The sequence below is a fragment of the Bidens hawaiensis genome, unplaced genomic scaffold (assembly GCF_021521415.1).
Source record: "Bidens hawaiensis isolate Kalapana, Puna unplaced genomic scaffold, B.hawaiensis_p1.1 tig00050477_1, whole genome shotgun sequence".
In the NCBI taxonomy this organism is placed as follows: domain Eukaryota; kingdom Viridiplantae; phylum Streptophyta; class Magnoliopsida; order Asterales; family Asteraceae; genus Bidens; species Bidens hawaiensis.
The window spans coordinates 24,028-46,227 of record NW_027499026.1 but is presented as its reverse complement, the minus strand read 5'-3'; the positions used below and the strand labels follow the sequence as shown (position 1 = coordinate 46,227).

The 22,200-nt window shown below is 35.3% G+C and overlaps 4 protein-coding genes across 4 annotated transcripts; all 4 read right to left on the bottom strand.

Moving 5' to 3' along the window:
• Positions 1-729: 729 nt before the first annotated feature.
• Positions 730-3,021, bottom strand: LOC143598505 (uncharacterized). Its single transcript, XM_077076708.1, has 8 exons — positions 2,806-3,021; positions 2,182-2,275; positions 2,024-2,074; positions 1,766-1,939; positions 1,510-1,689; positions 1,310-1,429; positions 1,088-1,221; positions 730-983 (listed from the first exon to the last, which is right to left on the bottom strand). The coding sequence occupies exons 1-8, from the start codon at positions 2,937-2,939 to the stop codon at positions 920-922; spliced, it is 951 nt and encodes a 316-aa protein (XP_076932823.1). The 5' UTR covers positions 2,940-3,021; the 3' UTR covers positions 730-919.
• A 1,348-nt stretch (positions 3,022-4,369) lies between these two features.
• LOC143598512 (MACPF domain-containing protein CAD1-like) lies at positions 4,370-8,610 on the bottom strand. Its single transcript, XM_077076714.1, has 6 exons — positions 8,252-8,610; positions 7,437-7,675; positions 6,673-6,868; positions 6,404-6,590; positions 6,149-6,303; positions 4,370-5,175 (listed from the first exon to the last, which is right to left on the bottom strand). Exons 1-6 carry the CDS (start codon positions 8,534-8,536, stop codon positions 4,573-4,575), a joined length of 1,665 nt encoding a protein of 554 aa, XP_076932829.1. The 5' UTR covers positions 8,537-8,610; the 3' UTR covers positions 4,370-4,572.
• Positions 8,611-12,631: 4,021 nt separating this feature from the next.
• On the bottom strand, positions 12,632-14,089 carry LOC143598504 (oil body-associated protein 2C-like). The gene is made up of 3 exons (XM_077076707.1): positions 13,807-14,089; positions 13,636-13,718; positions 12,632-13,199 (listed from the first exon to the last, which is right to left on the bottom strand). The coding sequence occupies exons 1-3, from the start codon at positions 14,081-14,083 to the stop codon at positions 12,828-12,830; spliced, it is 732 nt and encodes a 243-aa protein (XP_076932822.1). The 5' UTR covers positions 14,084-14,089; the 3' UTR covers positions 12,632-12,827.
• A 5,191-nt stretch (positions 14,090-19,280) lies between these two features.
• On the bottom strand, positions 19,281-21,647 carry LOC143598503 (uncharacterized). The gene is made up of 2 exons (XM_077076706.1): positions 21,016-21,647; positions 19,281-19,643 (listed from the first exon to the last, which is right to left on the bottom strand). The coding sequence occupies exons 1-2, from the start codon at positions 21,235-21,237 to the stop codon at positions 19,476-19,478; spliced, it is 390 nt and encodes a 129-aa protein (XP_076932821.1). The 5' UTR covers positions 21,238-21,647; the 3' UTR covers positions 19,281-19,475.
• Positions 21,648-22,200: the final 553 nt, after the last annotated feature.

Genomic DNA, 22,200 nt, shown 5'->3' with positions numbered 1-22,200 from the left:
CAACCCAACTTTATGTGATGTATATATATAGAAGCCCTTTTACAAAAACATCTACATCAATATATCAACCACTCCTTTACTAATAAAACAAGCAATGAGCATAGTCAACCGTTAATCCTAATCCCCTTGACAAACTGAGTACAAACAAAATTTAATAAAGCTCTTTTTGCTGCCTTCAAGCTCTGATTATTATTATTATTATTGTTATTATTATTATTATTATTTCATATTATATTAATAAATTAATGTTTAAAAATATATGACACTAGGGTTATTAGAACATGCACTATGCATACAAAAGAATCAAATATGAGATGATACAGTTTCATGACATCATGAAACACTTAAATGTATTAGGCTACAGGCACATAACATTACAAACATTCTCATTGGCGTAACAATAATACCGTGAATTGCAAGCAACAAAAAGCATTTTGAAACTATGAACATCACGTTCGTGTGAAATATTTGCCTTGTGTTTTAAACTCAAAATATCGATTTTGCATATATAACTCCAGCATGACACAGCTTGCCAAAATCATTTAGAGAACACTTTTTTTCACAATAAGATCCGTAGGATTAAAGAAAAACCGTAGCAGGTCAAAAAGATCTACCACCTACTCTTTGTGTGTAACCTTAAAAGGTCTGTGTCGGTAACAGGAGATAAGGACATGTATCAATTATATAGTGCATGCAAGTCTATAGTAAGAAGAGTAAAGCTCCTGATATTGAAGAAAAAGTGATTCAAAGCTACAAACTCAGGATTTAATAAACTGTTTACTAAGTACATATGCAAAGAGTAATTGGGATGCCAATCAAACCAACACCAAATCAAAGCAAAATCTTGATAGCCAAAAAATGAACAAAAACTTTCTTAAGTTTGCTATCACAAGTAAATCCAAATGCAGATTTCATCCATTTATGCGTCTTTAAATATCTTCGGAATCACTTCATGCGCACTGATATCTAATGCCACTGGGTCCCTGCAAATAAATATTATAATGTGGACCATTATACCCTTTTATATCTTGTTACATTCCAAACTAATGCAAATTTCAATGGTAAAAATGCAATGAAGTGTACAAACCTGCATAATACTTGGCCTTTTTCTGAAGAACTAGGAACAAACCATTCTTTTCTAACGAGAGGCGATTCGAACTCCACAAAAAACCCGTCACTTTGTCCATGCTTCCATTTCCTCGGTCCCTGTCCTTTCCACACCTGTAAATCAAGAAACACATCAAGTGGTTCAGATCATGAAATACACAATAAATGAATTGAAAGTATACATAAAAGATATCCACATTACCTGTGGGTATGATATGGCACTCTTGGGTACAATTAAGCATGCTGCACGAGAAAACGAGTCCACTGCATATTGCCTTAAAAAGGAAACACAATCACCATGTGTATGTGGTGACTCAAATGCCTGTTTAATAAAAGTCAACATCTTTAGAAGCGGGTCAATCAGGTTATGTTTATCTCAAATGGGTTGACTAAAAAGCATACCTTGTCAACGTTGACCACAGGTGCATATTTTTCAGTGTCGGTTTTTTCCTTATCAAGCAAGAAATAAACACGCGCATCAACTTTTGATGTTTGATGCCATGATTTAACCGCAGTCTCCATTGTTTCAACTACAAACGAGAAGATTTCCTTCCAAGATTCCTCACTTACATACTTTTGTGCCTGAAATATAACAACTTCAAAATCTACTCGCTTTATTTTTCACATTAAGAAAACAAAATAAACAGAACTAAATTACCAGTTCAGATTTCAAATCATCCAAGTGTTTTGCCAGATCAACATTGGATCTCATATTATCCACTTCTTCTGACCGTTTTTTATCCTTTGACAACTGTGTAATCCTCTTGATCTTTTTCGACACCTCCGTACTTTGTGGATTATACTGTGAGGCTAATCTAAAGGCTTCCAATGCCTGCATTACACATAAACATAAACATTAATTTTCTAATAATAATAGTAAAAATACAAAACACATTTAGAAAAACCGCTATCATACATCATCGTATCGCTCCATGGCCTCTAATACACACCCTTTCCTGAAATAACCCTGTGGGAAAGAAAAATAACACTTTTTTCAGAAACAAATTAACATCCACATTGAACAATACACACACCCTTTCCTGAAATAACCCTGTGGAAAAAAATTAACACTACCTTGTCCCAGCTGGGATTCAACGATATGGTTGTTTCTGCATCACTGAGTGCTTTCTGAAGCTTAACAAGATTTAGAAACGCTGCAGCACGATTACTGGAAAACAGAATAAACAAAAACAGATTTGAGTTATGTTAATTCTCAAACCATCAACTAAACCAACTAACATCAGGGCAGAACATGTCACAGTGTCAGCCATTTCCACTCGATCATCATAAGATTACGGGGTTTGAATACAGGGGAAGGATCTCCTAAAAAAAGTCTATTTTGCCTAAATAGCCTAAAAAAGATTTCTGTTTTGGGTCAAAGCCGGCTCAAACGAACTCCGATTGAACTCATTTCAGCGGCGTTGGAACCAGCTCGTTGAACCCTAAAAGCTAAAGGTTAAAAGCTAATATGGTAGAGTTGGACCAGGCGGTTACAAAGCCTTAGAAATGAGTTCAATGTTTGAGGCGGTTACAGACAAAACATACTTTTGATTTGATCCTCACGCTTTGTAATTTGTATATAATATATAAACAACAGATTCCATTTTTGAAGTGAATCAGACAGTTTCTAAGTCATAATAACACTAGCGATTCATATCAATTAGGAGATAAATAAGGAAGAGATGCGTGTGTAAGTACCTGTAAAGGGTAGGATTGGAAGGATCTTTCTTGATGGCTTGAGTGTATAAAGCAGCTGCCTTTAGGTAATTTCCAGCCTTGAAGAACTGATTTCCTTGGTCTTTCAGTGATACCTCTGCTTTCGATTCCGCCATTGCTGCAGAGGTTTAAGTGAGTTTTGAGTTGTTTAGGGTTTCTGTATTTTATTACTGTTAAATTGAGATGGGAGAGAGGCGCCTTTGAGGCTAGCTCCCTGTGGGTTTAATTACTTTAATATGTTAATAATAATGTTATTATGTTTGTCTCTCAGATATGATATCCTAAACTCACTTATTATTGTTTAGGATTATTATTATTTTTTTTATTCTTATTAACACACATCTTCACTACTTTATTATTATTGTGCTACAATAATAAAAAAATATTTTATATCACACATTCTTAAAACTCTTTTAACATTTCAGAAAGAGAGAGAGAGAGAAAATTGGAGAGTAATTACATCACATTCTTTATCTTCATTTCTATAATTATACTAAAAAACACTATATTTTCTCTCTCATATACAATTAAATAATATTTTTTACATCTTTATCATTATCTTTTCTCTCTCCTTCCTCACAACCACTTTCAAATATATTAAAAAATAAATAGAGGATGAACAGTGGTTCTCCAAATTTACGCAAAATTTTCCCATCTTTTTAAATTTTATCTCTACTCTACTCACAACCACTTACCATTCTCTAAAATTTTTTAGAGATTTCTCTCACAAAGTTTTTAAAGGACCTGATGTGAATGCTCTAAGTAAAAGGAGAAGAACTAGGATAAGCATGAAAACTTAAACAAGATAACGGGTGGGCAAGATAACTTTTAAAGAAACGTCAACAACTGAAAAAGTATGGTTGATTGATTGATGGTTAGACTATGGATCCACAATATCATGTCTTAGCAAATTCAACAAGTTGATATTATGTTTCGCAATTTTTCTTTGAACAAAACCGTTTATCAGTTTTGATTATTTTGAATATGGTTCTTAAAATCAAAAAGATTTTTATCTCTTCTATCATTTTTAAATGTAAATAATGTGGTATTACAATAATAGTTCATTAGTTTCATTCTTTTAAAGTATACATGAGAATTCTTTCTTTAATTCAAATTTAGTACTAAAATAGTATATAAAAATATTTTTAAAGCGTTTTGAATCGGGTCATTTCAACAATGAGTTAAATGGAATGGTGTGCTTAGCATTAGCCAAATACACGGTGCAATAGGTTTTTACGTTTTTGTTGGACGCATTTACCTTCACTCCCTCAGACATGTAGCCTCTATTGGTCATTTGTAGTCAAGTTCTTACTTTTTATTATAACCGGCGCCATGTTAAAAGTTTATAATGCACCTATACATGATTCCATAAAAGAAAAATTCACAAGCAACAGAAGAGGGAACGAACTTTTCACATATGTTGATAGTTAACCTCAACACTAACATCAAGAGCAGTTATCTAGTTTATTTTTCTCCAAACAGTCATACATTTGACTTTCAATTTAAATACATAAAGAGAAAAAAAAGAAGATAAATGCATAGTCAATCATCCACATCAACATTCCTACAAGACTTCTACTTTGGTGTAGATCATATCATATACATGTATGAACTCAAACAAGTAACTTTACCTTTGTTTCATAACTACAAACAAATTTAGAACATAAACCAACGAAACAATAACCTCTACTTTCACTAAATGCATAAACATAATAATACTTCATTTGCATGTGCAAAAAACCGCCATCATTAGTAGTTCAACAACGAGTATTTAACCCGCAGCCCGATCTTCCCTTTATCTACACCAAGTTTAGCCCCCGTAACCAACCAATGCCCCGGTACATCTTGTGGGCCCTTCGACATTTCCGTCATGTCCACAATCTTCGCAAGCTTCCCGGATTGACTAGGCCCGTCTCCTCCCTTATCATCACTGGGCTTTTGAAGATTATACGGGCTATGATCCCATACAGACCGACGTATGGTACACCCTGGTACTTTGGAGAAGAGAAGTTTGAGATGTAGGACACTTCTAGCACCAAAGTCCCATACCCCAAACTGGGCCCCGGTTACAATGTGGACCCCAGATAGATCGCCAATGTATGTCTCTGTGTGTTCTATGGGTGCGGTGCTTACATGTGAGAAGTTTTTCCACTTGATGGGCTCAAACCACCGGCTGTCCTGCTCCTCGGGTCCTTGCCACTTGGGGGCACCAATGGCCATGTGTGCGTCCCAATGCGGCTGCAGGATTTTGGGAAGGGATACCAAGTGTTGTAAATGGACTGCTAGCCTGTTTTGCTTGCTTCCTTCTAAGTTGAGTCTAAGGCCCGTGACGGGCTTACGCCCGACTGTCACCTGTAAATTTAACGGATGAAAATACATGACTTAGTATGAGCAACATTCTCGACCTGTTCTATATAAAACGAAACAGTTCGAAAGTACAAAATATAATTCAAGTGTTTACCTAAATTGTTGTAGTTAACAAAATTAGATTATAAACAGTTTTTATGACATTTAGAATGGATTCCAGCAGATCAATTACTCAGTCCGTTGCACGTTAATAAAGCACATTTCCTTTCTATTGTCATCATTTGAAATCAGCAAAAGTTGCACAATGGCATGTGGAGCGGAGATCAAAACGGGTAATATTTTGTTTAGTCAACACACACCTTTTATCCAAAAAATTCATATTTTGAAACATAATTAGCGTGTCAAATTTACAAAATTTATATTAATTTAAAACGCATCTAACTTTCTGAATAACAAAAGAGAAAATACCATTAAAAACCAACACACACTGTTTTTTCTTACAAAAGCCACTCAACAAAGTTTTGCACATAAAAGTTGTGTACATGTTAAATCTTAAAATCTGGATGTACCAGTTTCAACTAGTTTTTTATTTTATTTTCTTTATTTATTTATTTTCACAATTGCGTTCAAATCTATACCTAATAAATAACTGGTTATGCCACGTGTCATAATTCTGTGAGCTCAAGATTCTTTTTCTTGCTTCTCTTATTTCACCTCTTCGTATTCTATTTCTTAGTTTCAAAACGTTAATTAAAAAAAGAAGCTATAGTGATAAAACATAATATACTAACTTATTAGTTTAACCTATGTGAAATATGTGACTTATACGTAATTTCAATTTTCAATATACCTTAACGTGTTAATCATTTTGGTATTTATTTGCCTTTGCCATTTTTCTTTATTTTAACCTTTTGACCTAACATGTTAATCTGATTAGGCATAATCTTAAGTTAATGGGAAGACATTGCTTCCTCAACAAATCACTCAGTAAATGGATTCATAAAATTATTAAAAATACCTGCTCCAGACTTATGTAAAGCTTCGGGCCCATCAAACTAAACTGAAGTGATGGACAAACGGGTTCCTTTCTTTGAATGCTACTTTGTTCGGGAGCCCAAACTCGAGGTATTTGGAACTCCAAAAAATATTGTAAATCCTCTATAGGAGGCTTGTCTGGTAAAAAGAGCAAATGTATGAAAATCTCAATACTAATTGAATGTGTGACACATTTTAAATTTTAATACAAATAAATAATTTTGAGATAAGGTCTTACATTCCAAATATAGGTCAATGGCACGGGTCAAATGTTTTATTCCGGGTACGCTTTGGTCAAGCAAAGAAACAATGGGAGTAAAAGTCATGTTGATCACATCGGGTGCGGTTTCTACAGTTTCCGCCCATTTTGCATGAGTTTGCTCAAGATCGTCCCCTCCTCTTCGCCTAAAAATAACCGTTACATCCTACAATAAAAAAGAAGAAAACTAAATTATTATTATTATTCAATATCACGTAATCACTTTTAGATTGCAAATTCAAACAAACCTTGTCCTTGTACTTTAACGGGCCCGAACTTGATTGGCTTTTTGAATCGACAAATCTGTGTTCTCCAATGTCTCTCACATAATTTTCAATGTCTAATATTGACAAAGGAGATGATTGATGTTGCTTTATATAAACTACATCTCTCCCTCCGACTGTCGTAGAGGTGACAATATGGGTGCCATAATTTTCAATAAAGCTGCAAAATTTATGATTATAAATTATAATAATCATAAGAATATACGAAACTGTCGTAGGATTGGAGTTTTGACACAATCTTGTATAGAATCTGGTTTTCAGCTTCTAGAACATTCAGAAAATCATGAAATTGAATTTGTGGCGCATGCTCATTAACATTAAAATACAAACTAATTGAATCGGTTAAACTATGTATCAATATGTATGTTACGTCAGTAATAATATATGTTTATAATAACTGGTCAAATCGGTGCCTAAAAAAGCCATCTTTTTAAAAATTGCTTTTAAAAAAAGATTTGATCACTGTTTTGATATCAACTATCTTAACTGTATCCATATATTAGGTATTTGTGTTTTATATTAAAAGATAGCCGGAAGCAACTTGACATTTTTTGACACGAGCTTAAGAGAGCACTTCACTAACAAAATTATTGAATTAGAATTGAAATAAAAAAGTCTTTATAATCATATTTAACACACTACTAATTTATCAACAAAAAGAAAATATGGACATGAAGTGTTGCGAGTCAACCCAACACGTTTGACCCATACGGTGCATAATAACTTACCTGGCTAAGGATGCAGGATCCCAGGAATACGGAACCGCACGTTTGACTTCATCAAGCAAAACAAAATCTGAAGGTTCTAAATGAACCTCGTATAACGGAACTATGTATCCAATCATTGCAAGGGATTTTGTTGACGCTGCATCAACTTGCCTCGATCCGGTAAAATTAAACATGGCATTAAAGCTTCCAAGAGGAATGTCACCACTTAGATTCGATTTCGTATTGAAGTACTTTGACATCTACAGTTACATAAACCAATCATCAGCATTAAAGAAAAATCATTTTTTTCCAAAAAAAAAGAAATATGGTCAATAACCAGCATTATATACGCAGACTGTGTTTACGTGATTCAATATTACGCTTTCCAAATTGATAAAACGGTAACATATACGCGCCATTTTCTAAAAAAATTATTCATTAATTTGCTTGGAAACAATCATAATGATAATGATTTGATGCTCAAGAAGTGATGACAAGAATCCCTCAATTAGGATCAGGCATAAATCTTTATCATGAAAACGTTACACGATCAACCGATATAAAAAAAGCCGATTTCTTTATAAAATCCAAACCCGACAAAAGGGGCATAATGATCATCCACCATTGTCAACACACCAACATTTAATGATTTAATCCACCAAAAAACAAAACTTTTTTATTAAAAAAAAACCCAAGTTTCAACAACCTCTAAAACGCCCACAAGCTGTTCGACGAATTGCACACCTCAATTACCAAAAACCCAATTCAAATAACCCAAACCCACAACAAACAAACACCCAATTTAAACAAATTAACACAGAATCAGTCAATCAGACCTCATGGAAGTTAAAAATCGGCGTAGCTTCAGTGTTTCTATCGCCTGTAGAATAATCAATATCCACGGAAACATTAGGGATCGTAACATCGTCGGAAAACACAAGGTCCTTGGTGTGTTGATCGTCCAAGTGAATCAAGCGAGAGCCAGGTGCGCCTTTGCAGTAGAGAAGCCTGATGTCAGATGTGACGTCAAAGCCACGACCGAGTGCTTGAATAGAGTTGTTGAGCGTTGTGGTCAAAGCGTTGGTTTTGTCTTCCATTGAAGAATGATGGTAATCTATCATTACAGATGGTTGGTTTCGATAATTACGATGGTGATGGATTAGGTGAAGAAGAAGAAGAAGAAGAGATTCGAGCAGCAAAGGTTTGAATTTGGTGTTGGACTTTGACGGTGTGTGGTTGAATTATGGTATGGTGGTGATGAGTTTGACCTGACTATCATATCATAATAATAAATGTGTAACAAACGCGTTTTTAAGGGGTAGTGTCTTTATGTATGTTTTGTGACTTTTGTCAAGTAACCTACTACGAGTACTACTTTTAAGTCACAAATTCAGACCATGATTTCTAGAAACGGGGCGGCATTCAGCATTGACTCGTGAAAAGGAAAGAATGATGTTTTAACTTTTATGGAATGTAATTGTTCGGACTTCTAGGGTGTTTTTATTACTTCATTTAAGCTGTTATCTTTGACGACATTATTGTGAGAAAGAAGAGAGAGTGGACATTCATGAGAAGAGGGGTGGTTCCTTTGACAACCCACCCGTGAAGAGGGACTGCGAGTGGTTTTATAGTGTGTTCGGACTTAAGTAGTTAGACTTCTTAGGTTGAACGGAGGAGTTGGGATCAAGATGTCTACGGTTAATGCTTAAGGGTGCATGTGGATTGGCCCTAGGGAATATTCGTCTAATATTTGACGTAAAAGGTAGCTACACGTGTATTTCTGAGTTACTTTATATGTTAATTGTTATTGGCTCTAGATAGTTCTGTATAACGTGACTTAATTATTGTTATTCTTTGTTACGTCACGAAGTTATTGCGGCGACTTAAATATTGCTATTCTTGGTTACGTCACGAAGTTATTACAACATGTTTGATATCCAATGATTGAGGATTAGATCCGTCCTTTAGTTTTGGCCATATACGGTTGTGCCATCATACTGTTAGTATAAGTTTTAGTTGTTTATCAAACATACGAGTTATAAACTGAAGTTAAATTCATTATGTTAACTCTACCGAGTTAAATTCATTTCATTACGAAATATACACTTATGTATATATCGCATAAGCCAGGGACACTTGCGCCATCCCCATCCTTGACGATTCCTACACTGCACTCTCCTTCGACGACCCCGTTTGTAGCATCTACTACTAGACTTACTTAATCTCCCTTAATCTCTCTCTCTCTCTCTCTCTCTCTCTCTCTCAAATTCAAGTAATTAGATTTAAAGTTCAATTATAATCAGTTACAGTTACACACGTGCATAGAAACATCAATCGTAATAGTGAATCCCCAAATTGTGAGGTCGTGGTATAGGAATATAGGAATCGGGAATGCGGTGGAAATAAGTGATGTTTCTAAATTTTAAGGGTAAGAGTGGCAAATGTGAATATTCTAAACAATTATTAAATCACCTTCAAATGCTTAAACTCACATATAGTACATGTCCATAGGGGCGGACCTACCTTGAAGGCAGGGGTAACCCCCGCTACCCCTCAACTTTCGGCTGTTAGTGTAAAGTTATCTTTTTTTGATCGTTTTTTTTTGTATTTTGCTACCTCTAAAAATATACAGTGCTACCCCTCAACATTAAAACTACATGGAACTACATTGGATAATTTTTTTTCCAGATCTACGTACGCAATAGTTGTAGGTTATTTTTGTGGAGAAGATGAAGGGTAATTATATAATAATACAATTAAACCAATTAGATGTAGGTGGTCTAGGCCCTATAGATGTCAATGTACATATTTTTCTTATTTGTTTTCTTAAATATAAATATTAAGGATAATAATAACAATAATCAGGATAATAATTAATAATTTAATATAAGGTATTTATTTAATACATGTTTTTTTTTTCTTTTTTAGTTATTTATATTTTATTCTATTGTTTAATTTAGTTAAAAAAATGTTTGGGTTTTAAGTTTTATCATTTTTCTATTTTTTTTTGTTTATTTACATAATTAATCGATATCATTTTGAGGTTGAAATTATGACAATCAAAGTAACCAAAAGTATGTTATTAATACTTGACATCATTTTGAGATTAAAGTTTTTAATACGATTTTGGATATGGAAATTCAACACTTAGAAATAGATTTAGTATGGTCTCAACTAGTTTGTTAGAAAATATATTCGGTTTAAATCTTCGTGATTCATTTTTTAAGTTTGACACATCCAAGAATAAGATAGTTGCATTTTCATATATGTATCCGAATGATTTTAGTAATGAAGAAAGATTGTGTATTTCGAGTGATCTTATGACCTTCTGCCACACTTCAAATGAATATTTTAAATTTGCAATATTGGGTGGAATGTGTGACATTTCTCTTGTAATGTTGGAAACCAGAAAGCAAGTCACTTTGTTTTGGTTTATCGAATATTGAAGCTAACGTTTGTTTAACCGGCTGCAACCGCAACCGTTGAAAGATGTTTTTTTTCTAAAATAAAGATTATCAAGATGGATTGCACAATCGAATGAGTGATGGGTATTTGAACAATGCATTAATTTATGAGGATGAAAAAGAAACTTTTGATAAAGTAAAAGAAGATGATATAATCATATAATGACTTGATTTCAAGGATTTAAAAACCGAAGAGGGGAAACCTACACCCCATGTGTGTAAATTTATATATTATCGTATTTCTATTTTTGTTTCGTTTACGTTATATGAAATATTTTGGGGGGGGGGATTGAACGTTACCCCTGAAATTTTATTCTAGATCCGCCACTGCATGTCCATACATATACCATGTCATATCATGTTTTATAAAATAATCAAAGTATTTATTATATTGGTTTATTTATTTTTAATCATCATTTATTAAAGTTATTAATAACTTTATTTGATTAAGCTTGTAAATTATACAATATATTATATTACATAAAAAAGTATTATTTAACATTCAAGATTTCTTGATAGTATTTTGATATTATAATACTTTGTACAAGTTTAGAAGATATTAATAACTTTGTATTAATAGTATTTTCTTAATAGTTCTTTTAAATAATAATAACATTTTTATATAATATAGTATTTTAAATAGAGCAACAATGTGACATCAGCATATACCGGTTTGTATATAGCCATCCATGAGCCATCAATGCATCCCAACTAAAACCTAAGTCAAATTTGCTTCCGGACTGTTGTACTGTAACACCTCCCTTTCGGCGGCTGAGTAGGAATACCCTTGGTAAATCATTCGCAAAATTAATATAAGACACTTTAAAATTAAGTTACATTGAGAAAAGAAATAAATGCAAAAAGTGATATTACTTTTAAAACTTTAACTAAATTAAAAAAAATCAAGAATTAAATTACATTGAGAAAAGAAATAAATGCACAAAATTATATTACTTTTATAACTTAAATAAATTAAAAAAAATCAAGAACACAATGAAATGACATGGCATGTTTGCGGAAATTTAGATGGCTAAAAACATTCAAGAACAACATGAACAAGATTATGATGGCTGAGAAGTTTAATATGAATTGTGAGTCTTTCAAGAGAACTCGTATGTTTGCCGGTTACAACAAAACAATTAGTAATGTTGGTGAAGACTGAGAGTTTCTAAAATATGTTGTGTTTGTGATAATTCTCATGTTTTTCTCAATGAGCACCATAGTTTTATAGTGAAAGTCTAAAAACATCTAATTCAACAAAAAAATAAATTTTATTAAATAGCTTAGTTTTATAATGAAACAAAAATCTAAAAACATCTAATTCAATGGAAAAAGACGTTTACAATGTAAGTTAATTAGTTAGTTTAGCCTCTTACTAGAACTGAAAATCTATGATGTTTCAGATACGCTTAGGCTCTTACAGAAACTGAAAATCTATCATGTTTCAGATACGCTATAGACACGCATCGCATCAACGATTGCTATACACACGCATCGCATCAACGAACCAATCGATGGGACTCCCGAGTAGGAGTGGTACGCACTTCGACTGCCCACTAGGGCATGGCAACTAAGCCATGAGACGTTTACAATGTAAGTTAATTACTTGGTTTAGCCTCTTACTTGAGCCATTAATGAGACGTTTACAATGTTAGTTACTTGGTTCAAATGGTTATACACATACACATCGCAACTAAGTGAACATGTGAAATGCCAAGCGACTCGTGTTCATTGTAATGCGACTCATGCCAAGTGTGACATCAAAGTGCTAAGAAAGGCTCCCTTTTATTAGCGTTATATGCTATTTTAAAGTTTGTTTCGAAGTTTATTCCTCCTCCTAAGTGGATGGTGTTACCCCTAGCAGGCAGCCATTATTATTTTCTATTACAAGAAATCTAAAATCCTACAACACACATGCAAGCCGAGCCTCACATAAACTACCATCACATCACGAGTAATTAGTCTGTGTATTAATCTCAATGCTCTCAACGTCTACTTCAAAACACTTCTTGTGTTGTCTCCAGTAATCAGCCATCGGGTTTATCCATTCGGGCTCAGGAATCTCCATTCTCGACTTCATGAGATCGTCCTTCGATATCTTGTAGTTATCGTCTCTCTTCTTCACCAACTCCGGGTTCACAACACCGTCCCCCTCAGCTTGCGGGGACATCATTAACGATGGTAGCCCCAATGGAAGCTTGTCACCTCTATCGGTTTGCCATGTGCACCAAAACTTGCCGTATGTTTTGGCTAGGTTTTTTAGCTCTGGCATGACAATCATGTCCGGCATTCGCGGGTGTACCCAAAGACCAGACTTCACCTGAAACAATAAATTCTTATAAACTACTTAAAACCCAAAAGTTTCTTTAATTTTCTCTGTCAAGAAGTTGTGGTGCTTACATAAGTTCCAATAGTTTTGAAAAGTTCTGATGTTGGTTTATGATAAAAAGATTAAAAACTCTTACCAACTGTTTTGACTCATGGTTAGAGTCAAAAAACAATGACAATCGAACCGTAAACAACCTAGTCAAATTGAAACTAGGGGGTGTTTAGGATTTCTTATTTTGTCTCCTTATAACTTTTCATTAAGTTACAAAAGTGTAACTTATGAAACTTTTTCTCCCACGATATAATATAAGCGAACTCAAACACCTTATTACTTTACACCTTATTACTTTTTAATAAGTTTATAAGTTGGTGAAAATAAGCAATCCCAAACACTCCCTAATAAAAAGATGTAAAATATAAAAAATTACCTCGTAGGCATGAGAGTGCCATAGTTTTTGTTCCTCAGGTGGCAGTTTTTCAAATATATCATCAGAAACTATATATTCTATCCCTGAAAAATCGAACAATCAAACTCGACCAATATATCAAACCTCACTTATTAATTATAACAAAACCAAATGATCAAAACAATATTATACCAATAAGACGTCCGCTAGAGTCATCAGTATCGTAAACCGCAGCTTGCAGGAAGTCCTGGTTAACTCGGGTAATAAAATGATGCGTCTCGATTTGTCGAGTCATATCATGACTATACAAAGCAAAAGTACAAGCATGTTGACTCATCTGGTTGATGGGTTTAAACGACTGCAACATTTGAGCACCTTTGTCAAGAATTTGTTGTCCCATTGATAACGGTTTGGCTGCCATCGGTTCACCGTTCTTTTCGGCTCCGTTCTGGTTATTAGTTGAAGACATCGTCGGTGGTCAGGAGGAATTAAAGTTCCAATTGTAGTTTGATTGTGATCAAGATAAGAAATAGTTATAAGAAGTTGGATGTGTATAAGAAAGAGAGGTGGCGAGTGAACGACAAGGAGTGCCACGTGTTGGAGATTTTGTACACGTGTGATTGTGTGGTCTTGTTAATGTGAATCAAGTCAATTTAAGTACACAAGAATATCTATATTTTATTTTAGAGAAAATTATGGTTTGTGTCTCTCATTTATAAGGGGGCATTATGATTTTTAATTTGAGTGTGTGTGTTATTGTAGTTTTTGGACGGACACACTATGACTACTGTCGTTTGTATAAGAGATTATAATATTTTCTGTTTCAAAAAATAAGTTATGTTTTTTAAATAAGTCCTTATCTTACTAGCCTAGCTTTGCTCATCATAACTGTTAGACAAGTCTAGTTGTGTGAATTTTATGTATATATGTCATGTGTGTGTTTGTATTTACAGTTGTTATATACACTACTTGTATATTATTGGAATTAATTACCGAACCGTCCTTAATTATATATGGCTTGCGGTATAAGGAAGAAGTTTTTGAGTGCAAGTAAAGTTAGTTAACGATCAGAGATAATTATCAAGTTTGGATTAATTATCTGTTTTAATTGTTTTATTAGCAATCCTAGTTCTAGTCTAACACATATAGGTTAGGTTATAACTTATAAATACCGAGTTATGGTATGGATTGTTATCTAAGTTTTTGAGTTATTTTTCTTGGATTAATAAAACATTGGATCAGATCGTTTATTTCTGCTAATATCAATTCACCTACGTGATATATCATGGATGGTAAAGGTGATAAAAAATGATAAGCGGTTTTTGTTTTTATTTTCTTTTTACTATAAACTAGAGGTGCACAAATCGGGTTCGAAACCGGTTTTTTCACACCGGGTTGTAAAAAGGCACCGGTTCCAATCAAGAACCGGTTCGGTTCCCGACCCGAACCGATGCCCAGATATGCTAACTTTTAAGAACCGGGTAGGGTATGAACCGGAACCGGTTTTTACGTAAAAACCGGTTCCACCGGTTTTTTTTTAAATTTAAACATTATAGCCGTTAGGAACCGGTTCCAACGGCTATATAGCCGTTTTTGACCGTTGGAACCGGTTTTTTAACTATAAATAGGTTATCTTCTTTCTATAAATAGCAAGGTTTGTTTGTGTACTTGTTAAACCACTCCCAAAACTATAAAACACACTCCAAACCACAATTAACCTTAAACCGACAACAAATGGCAACCAATGATGACGTTGTTATGGTGATCGAAACAACAAGATGCCCCGATGTTTGGGTTCATTACGATTTGTGTCTCATGACCGACTCACATGAGTTGGCACGTTGCAAATATTGCTCGAAGTTTCTTAAAGCAGCGTCCAACTCGACATTACGAAAACATACGAATAAGTATTGTCGAGAGAAAAGAAGAATGGAAGCTAAAAAAACGGAAGTGGGAGAGTCATCCGGCTCTACAACCCAAAAATAAGTATTCCCGGATTAAAACGACGGACTTTGTTTTTTATGTTTTAGTTGCTATGTTTAGTATCGTTTATGTTTTAATAATGTTTGTAATAGTTATTTTTTAGATGAATAAAATGTTCGTCGTTATTAAAAAAGTAACAAACAATTAATCATGAGTAACAAAAGTAATTATAATAAAACAAATCAAAACTAAATATTAGTTGAACAAGTTACAAATAATTTTACCAAAACAAATAATTACAACTCTTCTTCGTCTTCATTCTCGTCTTCACCCTCGTCTTCGTTATCGGAAGAAACCCCGTCCTCCGCCTCCTCATCATGAATATGACGCTCTATTGGTATTTCGTCTTCAAAGTTCGCCTTGTGTTGTACACGATCCACCGCATCCAAATGGTCCTTTAGGCAAATGCAAACCTCTAGAGACTCGGGAGTTAGTTTTGTTCTTCGCATAGATAACACCCTCCCACTAAGAGAAAAAACCGATTCGGAAGCAACCGTTGAGGCTTGTACGGCAAGCAAATCACGAGCCATGGCGGATAGAATGGGAAATTCGTTTTGTTTACCTTTCCACCAAGCCAACAAATCAATATTGCGAATTTCGTCGACCGTTGCGCCCTCAACATAGTTTGCTCCACTATATCGACCAAGTTCGCTACTTGGTGTGTTTCCTCTTTGCCTCTTAGATGCCGATTCACGAATCCCATTCATCAAGTTTATAAGTGGGTCATTGCACGGCCTACTAGTTGTTTTTTTCACAAAAGACGATCTCGTGCTTGGACCATACATTTGAAAATAATGGTCATAAAGGTCTTGAAGGTTTTTGTTGAACTTGTCCTTCGCTTCCGTCGACAACTTCGGGTCAATCTCGTGCATACCTAAGTTGTCGAATATTTCCTCAATCGTTGTTTCAACCCCATTAACATTCCAATAGGGGTTTAATGCGGCGGCACAAGTAAAGACCGGCGGTATGTTTTCAAAATATTTTATGAACTTTTCTTTCATCACCGCAACAATATTTTCGAAAAGTTTGTTCTTCTCTGCAAAGCTTTTAAAAACACAAGACATATAGTACAATTCTTGCAAAACCCAACAACTAGTAGGGTAATAGACTCCCGATAATTTTGTTGTTGACTTTTTGAACACGTCAAGATACTCCAACAAATAACCGACTTGGACCCAAACACTTTCCGGAAACATATCGGCCTCGCGTTCTTCAACAAGATTGTTATGAAAAGCTTGTAAAGTTTGGCGTTGGGCAAAAGCACACTTTAACATATGACAAGTTGAGTTCTAACGGGTTGGAACGTCCCAATTCGGCCCCAAATACTTTCTTTCAACCAACTTGCAATAGTTCTTATATTCAAGATGTCTTCTTTTACCACTTTTGAAGACATCTTGTAACATAAGTCTAAAGTATTTTAAATCATCACAAATGTTTTCATTGTCAAGACCTATTTGAACAACCAAGTTGATGATATGTGCAACACATCGGACATGAAAAAAATCCCCGAAACAAGGTGGTGAATATTTAATGATAAATTTTTCAGCCGCCTTAGTATTGTTTGAAGCGTTGTCAAACGAAATCGAAAATATTTTATTTCTCAAGTTGTAAGTCGTTATAACTTCATCAAGTAATTCAAACAATTTTTCGGCGGTATGTGGGAACGGGAAGTTTTCAAAAGCGATGGTGCGTTTCATCAATTGCCATGTCACCGGATCAACCAATGAGCGGTGACACATATGTATGATTCGGGCAACCCGTGTGGTGCCGACCAAACATCGGTAGTTAAACTAACCATGGCTCCTAAAGAATGAAAAGACTCGATTAACTCTTTTTTAGCACACTCCCACAACCTGATACAATGACGTCTTAAGGTAGTACGACTTACATGTGTGTATCTCGGTTGTAGAGTTTCGCGAATCAACGACGTCAACTCCGGGTCATCAAAGTGGTTAAACGGCAAACCTCGTTGAATAACGAACTTTGCCATTCTATCTTGAACTTGAGTCGTGTTGTAACGAAATAGTGTACCATCTTTACCCAAGTCAATTTGATCGGTCGCGCCAATCCCTTTCAACGCCTTGCAATATGGCTTCTCGATGTGCTTTATCAAAGTAGAGTTGGAATCGTGCTTTAATATTGAACCACATAGTTTGCAACGAGCCTTTTGATAACCTTCGTCATCCACAATCAAATCCCAATTCTTCCATATGTCTTGGTTGCGGTTATGGTTGACTACCGTAACAACCCTTGGGTCCTCCGTAACAGGAACGGGGGCAACAAAGACACTCTTCTTAGCCTTTTTGTTAGTTTTTTTGATGGGTGCCATAATAATATTTAGTTGGATGGTCGGGTAACGGAACGGGTTTGCTAAAGGAGTAGTATTTTAGTTTGTTTTTGAGTTTGGTGGTGAAATTAGTGGTGGAAAACAAGTTATATATAGGTTTGGGCATCAAAAACCGGTTCCAACGGCTATATTACCGTTGGAACCGGTTCCAACGGATCTATTGTCTCTCAAAAACCGGTTCCAACGGCTATATTACTGTTGGAACCGGTTCCAACGGCTAATTGGTGGCTAAAAAACCGGTTCCAACGGCTATATTACCGTTGGAACCGGTTCCAACGGCTACTTTGACTTTTGTTTGACTCTTCAAAAAAAAACCGCCGGAACCGGTTTTTCCGGGTACGAACCGAACCGGTTACAATTAAGAACCGGGTAGGAACCGGGTTGGAACTGATACTAACATACAAATATGAGAACCGGGTACGATTTTCGGGTACAAAAATACCCAAACCGGGTATTGTACCAACCGGGTTGGAACTGGAACCGGTTCCGGTTCGGTTCCACCAGTTAGGTTCCGGAACTGGTTTTTTTGTGCACGTCTACTATAAACCCGTATTTTTGTAACTATAGACATATATAAATGCTTCAGTCCAATCTCAAACTTTTCTAATTCACCAATTGAACTCGAGAGTACTATAACCACACTCACACATTAGTATTGCGAAATGAGGGCATATAATGCGTACTTCTTAATTTTCAAACACCAATTAGTAAAGATCTTAGTCTTCATAGTTTGATGATTGATTCTTGATCTCAAATTAAGGATTTTATACCATTCGTGATCTTAATTCAACTTGTTAAGGTTAGAGAGTTCAAAAAAATATACGAGGTCCGTTTACAATTATGAATTTAACGTTTTCAAACGGACACATGATGTTCATAGAACTCAAATAAGAAGGTGAAAGCCTACGACATCACATGATTATTTTCTTGTATAACTAACGCATGTCATGTTTAGCCATCCAAACTAGAATATAACACATTATTCGCATAAAGATAATCAACCAAGTCTACCACACAAGCCAAACCAGTGAACCACCCAAATAGGTTAATTCTAAAGATGAACGACGAAATCAGGTAAATACAAACACGCTTCTCCTATCTATTCATTTAGACAATTAATGTTTATCTTACTACCAGTCCTACTGCAATGACGTATATATTTGCTAGCTTATACTTTGTTTTGAATCATAATATAGAAAAACTACAACAGTCTAAAGAGTATGTTGTTGACCAAGTAGAAAGTCAAAAGTTCCAACAAGTAAAGAGCTAAATGTTCCAAGCTGCAAGTCACTAGAACAATTCGTTGACCAATAAATTACTAGTACCGAGCGAAGTCTGAACACTTAGAAGACCGGCTGAAAATCGCTTGCATCATCTATAAACATGTCATATTTTATAAAACACTTCTACAATGTCAATCTACAGACTAATATTCTGCAGTAATTGCCTCAAATATTATTAAAGAGAGCACAACAAAATTCCATTTCACGGAAACATGCCAATATACACCAAAGCCATGAAACTCACTCACTCATAACTCTGTCTTGCTGCTGCTACTGCTGCTATACTGCGAAGAAACATCTTTTAGTATCTGAATCACACCCTTCAAATCACTGCTACCCAATTCAAGTAGATCCTGCAGTAACCCGCCATCCACAATTTCTGTGCGTACCATCTCAACTGCATCCTTCAAAGAACCCTACATTCACATCACAAAGAAATTGAATACAAAATCATATATGCTTTTATCATTCACTTTCTTCTAAGCAAATTTTGTATCTGGTTTACGTGACACGTAATTCCAAAGCTACATCAAAACAAGTGAATGATGGTAGTTTATTAACTACTTCAAGTTGTTGAAAAGATTAGCATGTGGCCTCATAACCGAAGCATATAGAGTACAGGTACAACCCAATTTTAGCAGTTTACATAAAAAACAATCGTGAATTAAACATGTAGCCACTTTTACATGAACAAAGCGGCTCTAGATCCGCCACTGCAGCCACTTTTACATAAACAAAGATCTTTACTTATTTCTTGAAAACTGTAATTAAGAGTTTTAAACTGTTGTTATTAACTTACTATGATTGTCTCGTCTTTGGTGCAAATCATCAGGAACTAAGATGAGTTAAGGTAGTGTGGTCTACAATTGCTGAAGACTAGTTTCTAGACACGTTATAGGCTATGTTCACCCTAAACAGTTAATGCGGAAAAATATCGAATATCTCGATATTTGAAATACCGTTAATCGCGGTGGAATATTGGTAATTTTAATATCATAGCAGAATTTATATCATCATCATCATTGTACTCAGTAAATCCCACCAATAGCAAAGCAATGGTAATGGTAGGGTCTGAGAAGGGTAAGATGTAGACAACAATACCTCTACCCCGTAGGAATATAGAGGCTGCTTCCAGTGAGATCCCCGCCTGGATAGTAGTTTTGCATCAAGCCTTGGACATAAGGCACATAACACTCAACCATTGGGACATCCGCCGATTGGTGCATGCACATTTGTCTTTCAACCATCAACGCCACCACATGATACCTAATTAACATTCCGCCACTCTTAACGTTATTTCCAAGAAATTAGTAAAATAACGTCAAAGTCAGTGCAATTTCACTTTTGCCCACATGAGGGCCGACATATATACATAATATGCGCGCACCGCAACCAGAATTTATATACTCTACTACTATTAACAAATTATCCTTTTGCAACTTGCAAAACGCCAAAAATTGTCGCAAGTAAGAACTGATTAACACTCAAAACACGTTATTCAACACTAAAAAAATGCAAATTAAGAGCATGTTTGTGATTGAGTTTGAAAAATGCTTATTGGCTTTTTCAAAAAGCCATTTTAAAAAGCTATGATTTGAGGCTTTTAGAAAACTGCTTTTTAACCCTTTCAAAAAGCTAAAATAAGAAATTTTTTTGTGATTGACAAACACATTTAAACTTATTGACTTTTAAAAAACACCAATAAGCCCATAAGCATTTTTCAAACTCAATCCCAAACAATAATCGGAATATCGGAAGATAATAATAAGGTGTGATGTCGAATCTTACCGGTTGACTGAACACTTTAAGCAAGCGATTAAACAACGATTTCGAGACCTTAAGCACACTACCATAATTCCTACGCACCCAGTCAGCCCGATCCACCTCCGATTTCAAGCGAGTCAACTCAGTCAAACCCTTCATCAACTCGTTCATATCGGAAACAGCGCCCATCATTTCAACGGACGCCGTTCTAACATCTCGCCACGCGTAGTTTTTTAAATGTCCCATCCGACAGACCACATGAGGCCGTAGAAGGTGAAGCCTTGGGTGTGTTTGTGAATGTTGTGGGCTATGGTTCTGGCTCTGGCTGCGCCGGAAGAGTCGCCGCGGGAGGCGCGTAGGTTGGAGACGCGGGTGAGGATGGAGTGGGAGAGAGAGAAGAGAGAGTGGAAGGTGGAGAGTGTGGGTATTGGGAGAGAGGATGTGGGTGGTGGTGCGGTGAGGAGCATGACGGTGAGAAGGTGGAGGATCACCGGCGGTGAGTTTGGGATTCCGATTGCCATGGCTTTTGTTTTTGTTAACGGTGGGGTGTTTACTAACGAGAGTTGATTACAATACAAGGCGGTTAGAATTATATTATTTTTTTAAACGAGGAAAAGACGGGTTGTTCAGAGTGCTAGCCGCTCGCTTAAAAATTGCTCGGTCGATTTCGGCTTGGTTTGGAAATGAGTCGTTCAGCTCGGTTTGGTATCAAAGTGAGCCAAACACGAGTAAATTAGTTCATTTTGCTAGAATTGATTTTTATTTATTAATTTTATATAATTTTTTATGTATATGTATAAAAATATACTATTTCAAGTTTTAAAATTTAAAGTTCAAATTTAAACACAAGTCGCTCGTTTTAAATATACTTTATTGTTAACTTGGAGTTTTTGACATTTTAGTATTGGAAGTTGACATTTTAAAGTTGAAATTTTTGAATCAATAAAATTTTGGAGTTTTAGAAATTTGCAATTGAAAACTTTGTATGAAATCAAGCAAAACCAAGCTAAACCCAGCCAATCGGTTTCAAACCAAACCAAGTTCAAGCATATATATATTGCTCGTTTCTTTAAATTTAATCCGCTCGGTTCAACTCGCATTCAAACCAAACCAAGTATGAGTAAGGCTGCGTCCGGTTCGACTCGGTTTGTGAACATCAGACGTAAAAACAACACACTTGAAAATCAATATAATACAAAGGTTTGGATC

Coding starts and splice junctions, on each gene's coding strand:
- LOC143598505 (XM_077076708.1), bottom strand. CDS start 2,939: ATGGCGGAATCGAAAGCAGAGGTATCACTGAAAGACCAAGGAAATCAG. Junction 1,940..2,023: donor CCATGGAGCGATACGATGAT/GTATGATAGCGG, acceptor TGTGTAATGCAG/GCATTGGAAGCCTTTAGATT. Junction 984..1,087: donor AAAGGCCAAGTATTATGCAG/GTTTGTACACTT, acceptor ATTTATTTGCAG/GGACCCAGTGGCATTAGATA.
- LOC143598512 (XM_077076714.1), bottom strand. CDS start 8,536: ATGATAGATTACCATCATTCTTCAATGGAAGACAAAACCAACGCTTTG. Junction 6,869..7,436: donor GATCCTGCATCCTTAGCCAG/GTAAGTTATTAT, acceptor TAAATTTTGCAG/CTTTATTGAAAATTATGGCA. Junction 5,176..6,148: donor TTTACATAAGTCTGGAGCAG/GTATTTTTAATA, acceptor TTAAATTTACAG/GTGACAGTCGGGCGTAAGCC.
- LOC143598504 (XM_077076707.1), bottom strand. CDS start 14,083: ATGTCTTCAACTAATAACCAGAACGGAGCCGAAAAGAACGGTGAACCG. Junction 13,719..13,806: donor CTCTAGCGGACGTCTTATTG/GTATAATATTGT, acceptor TCGATTTTTCAG/GGATAGAATATATAGTTTCT. Junction 13,200..13,635: donor GGCACTCTCATGCCTACGAG/GTAATTTTTTAT, acceptor TTATTGTTTCAG/GTGAAGTCTGGTCTTTGGGT.
- LOC143598503 (XM_077076706.1), bottom strand. CDS start 21,237: ATGGGACATTTAAAAAACTACGCGTGGCGAGATGTTAGAACGGCGTCC. Junction 19,644..21,015: donor TTAAAGTGTTCAGTCAACCG/GTAAGATTCGAC, acceptor ATGTGAATGTAG/GGTTCTTTGAAGGATGCAGT.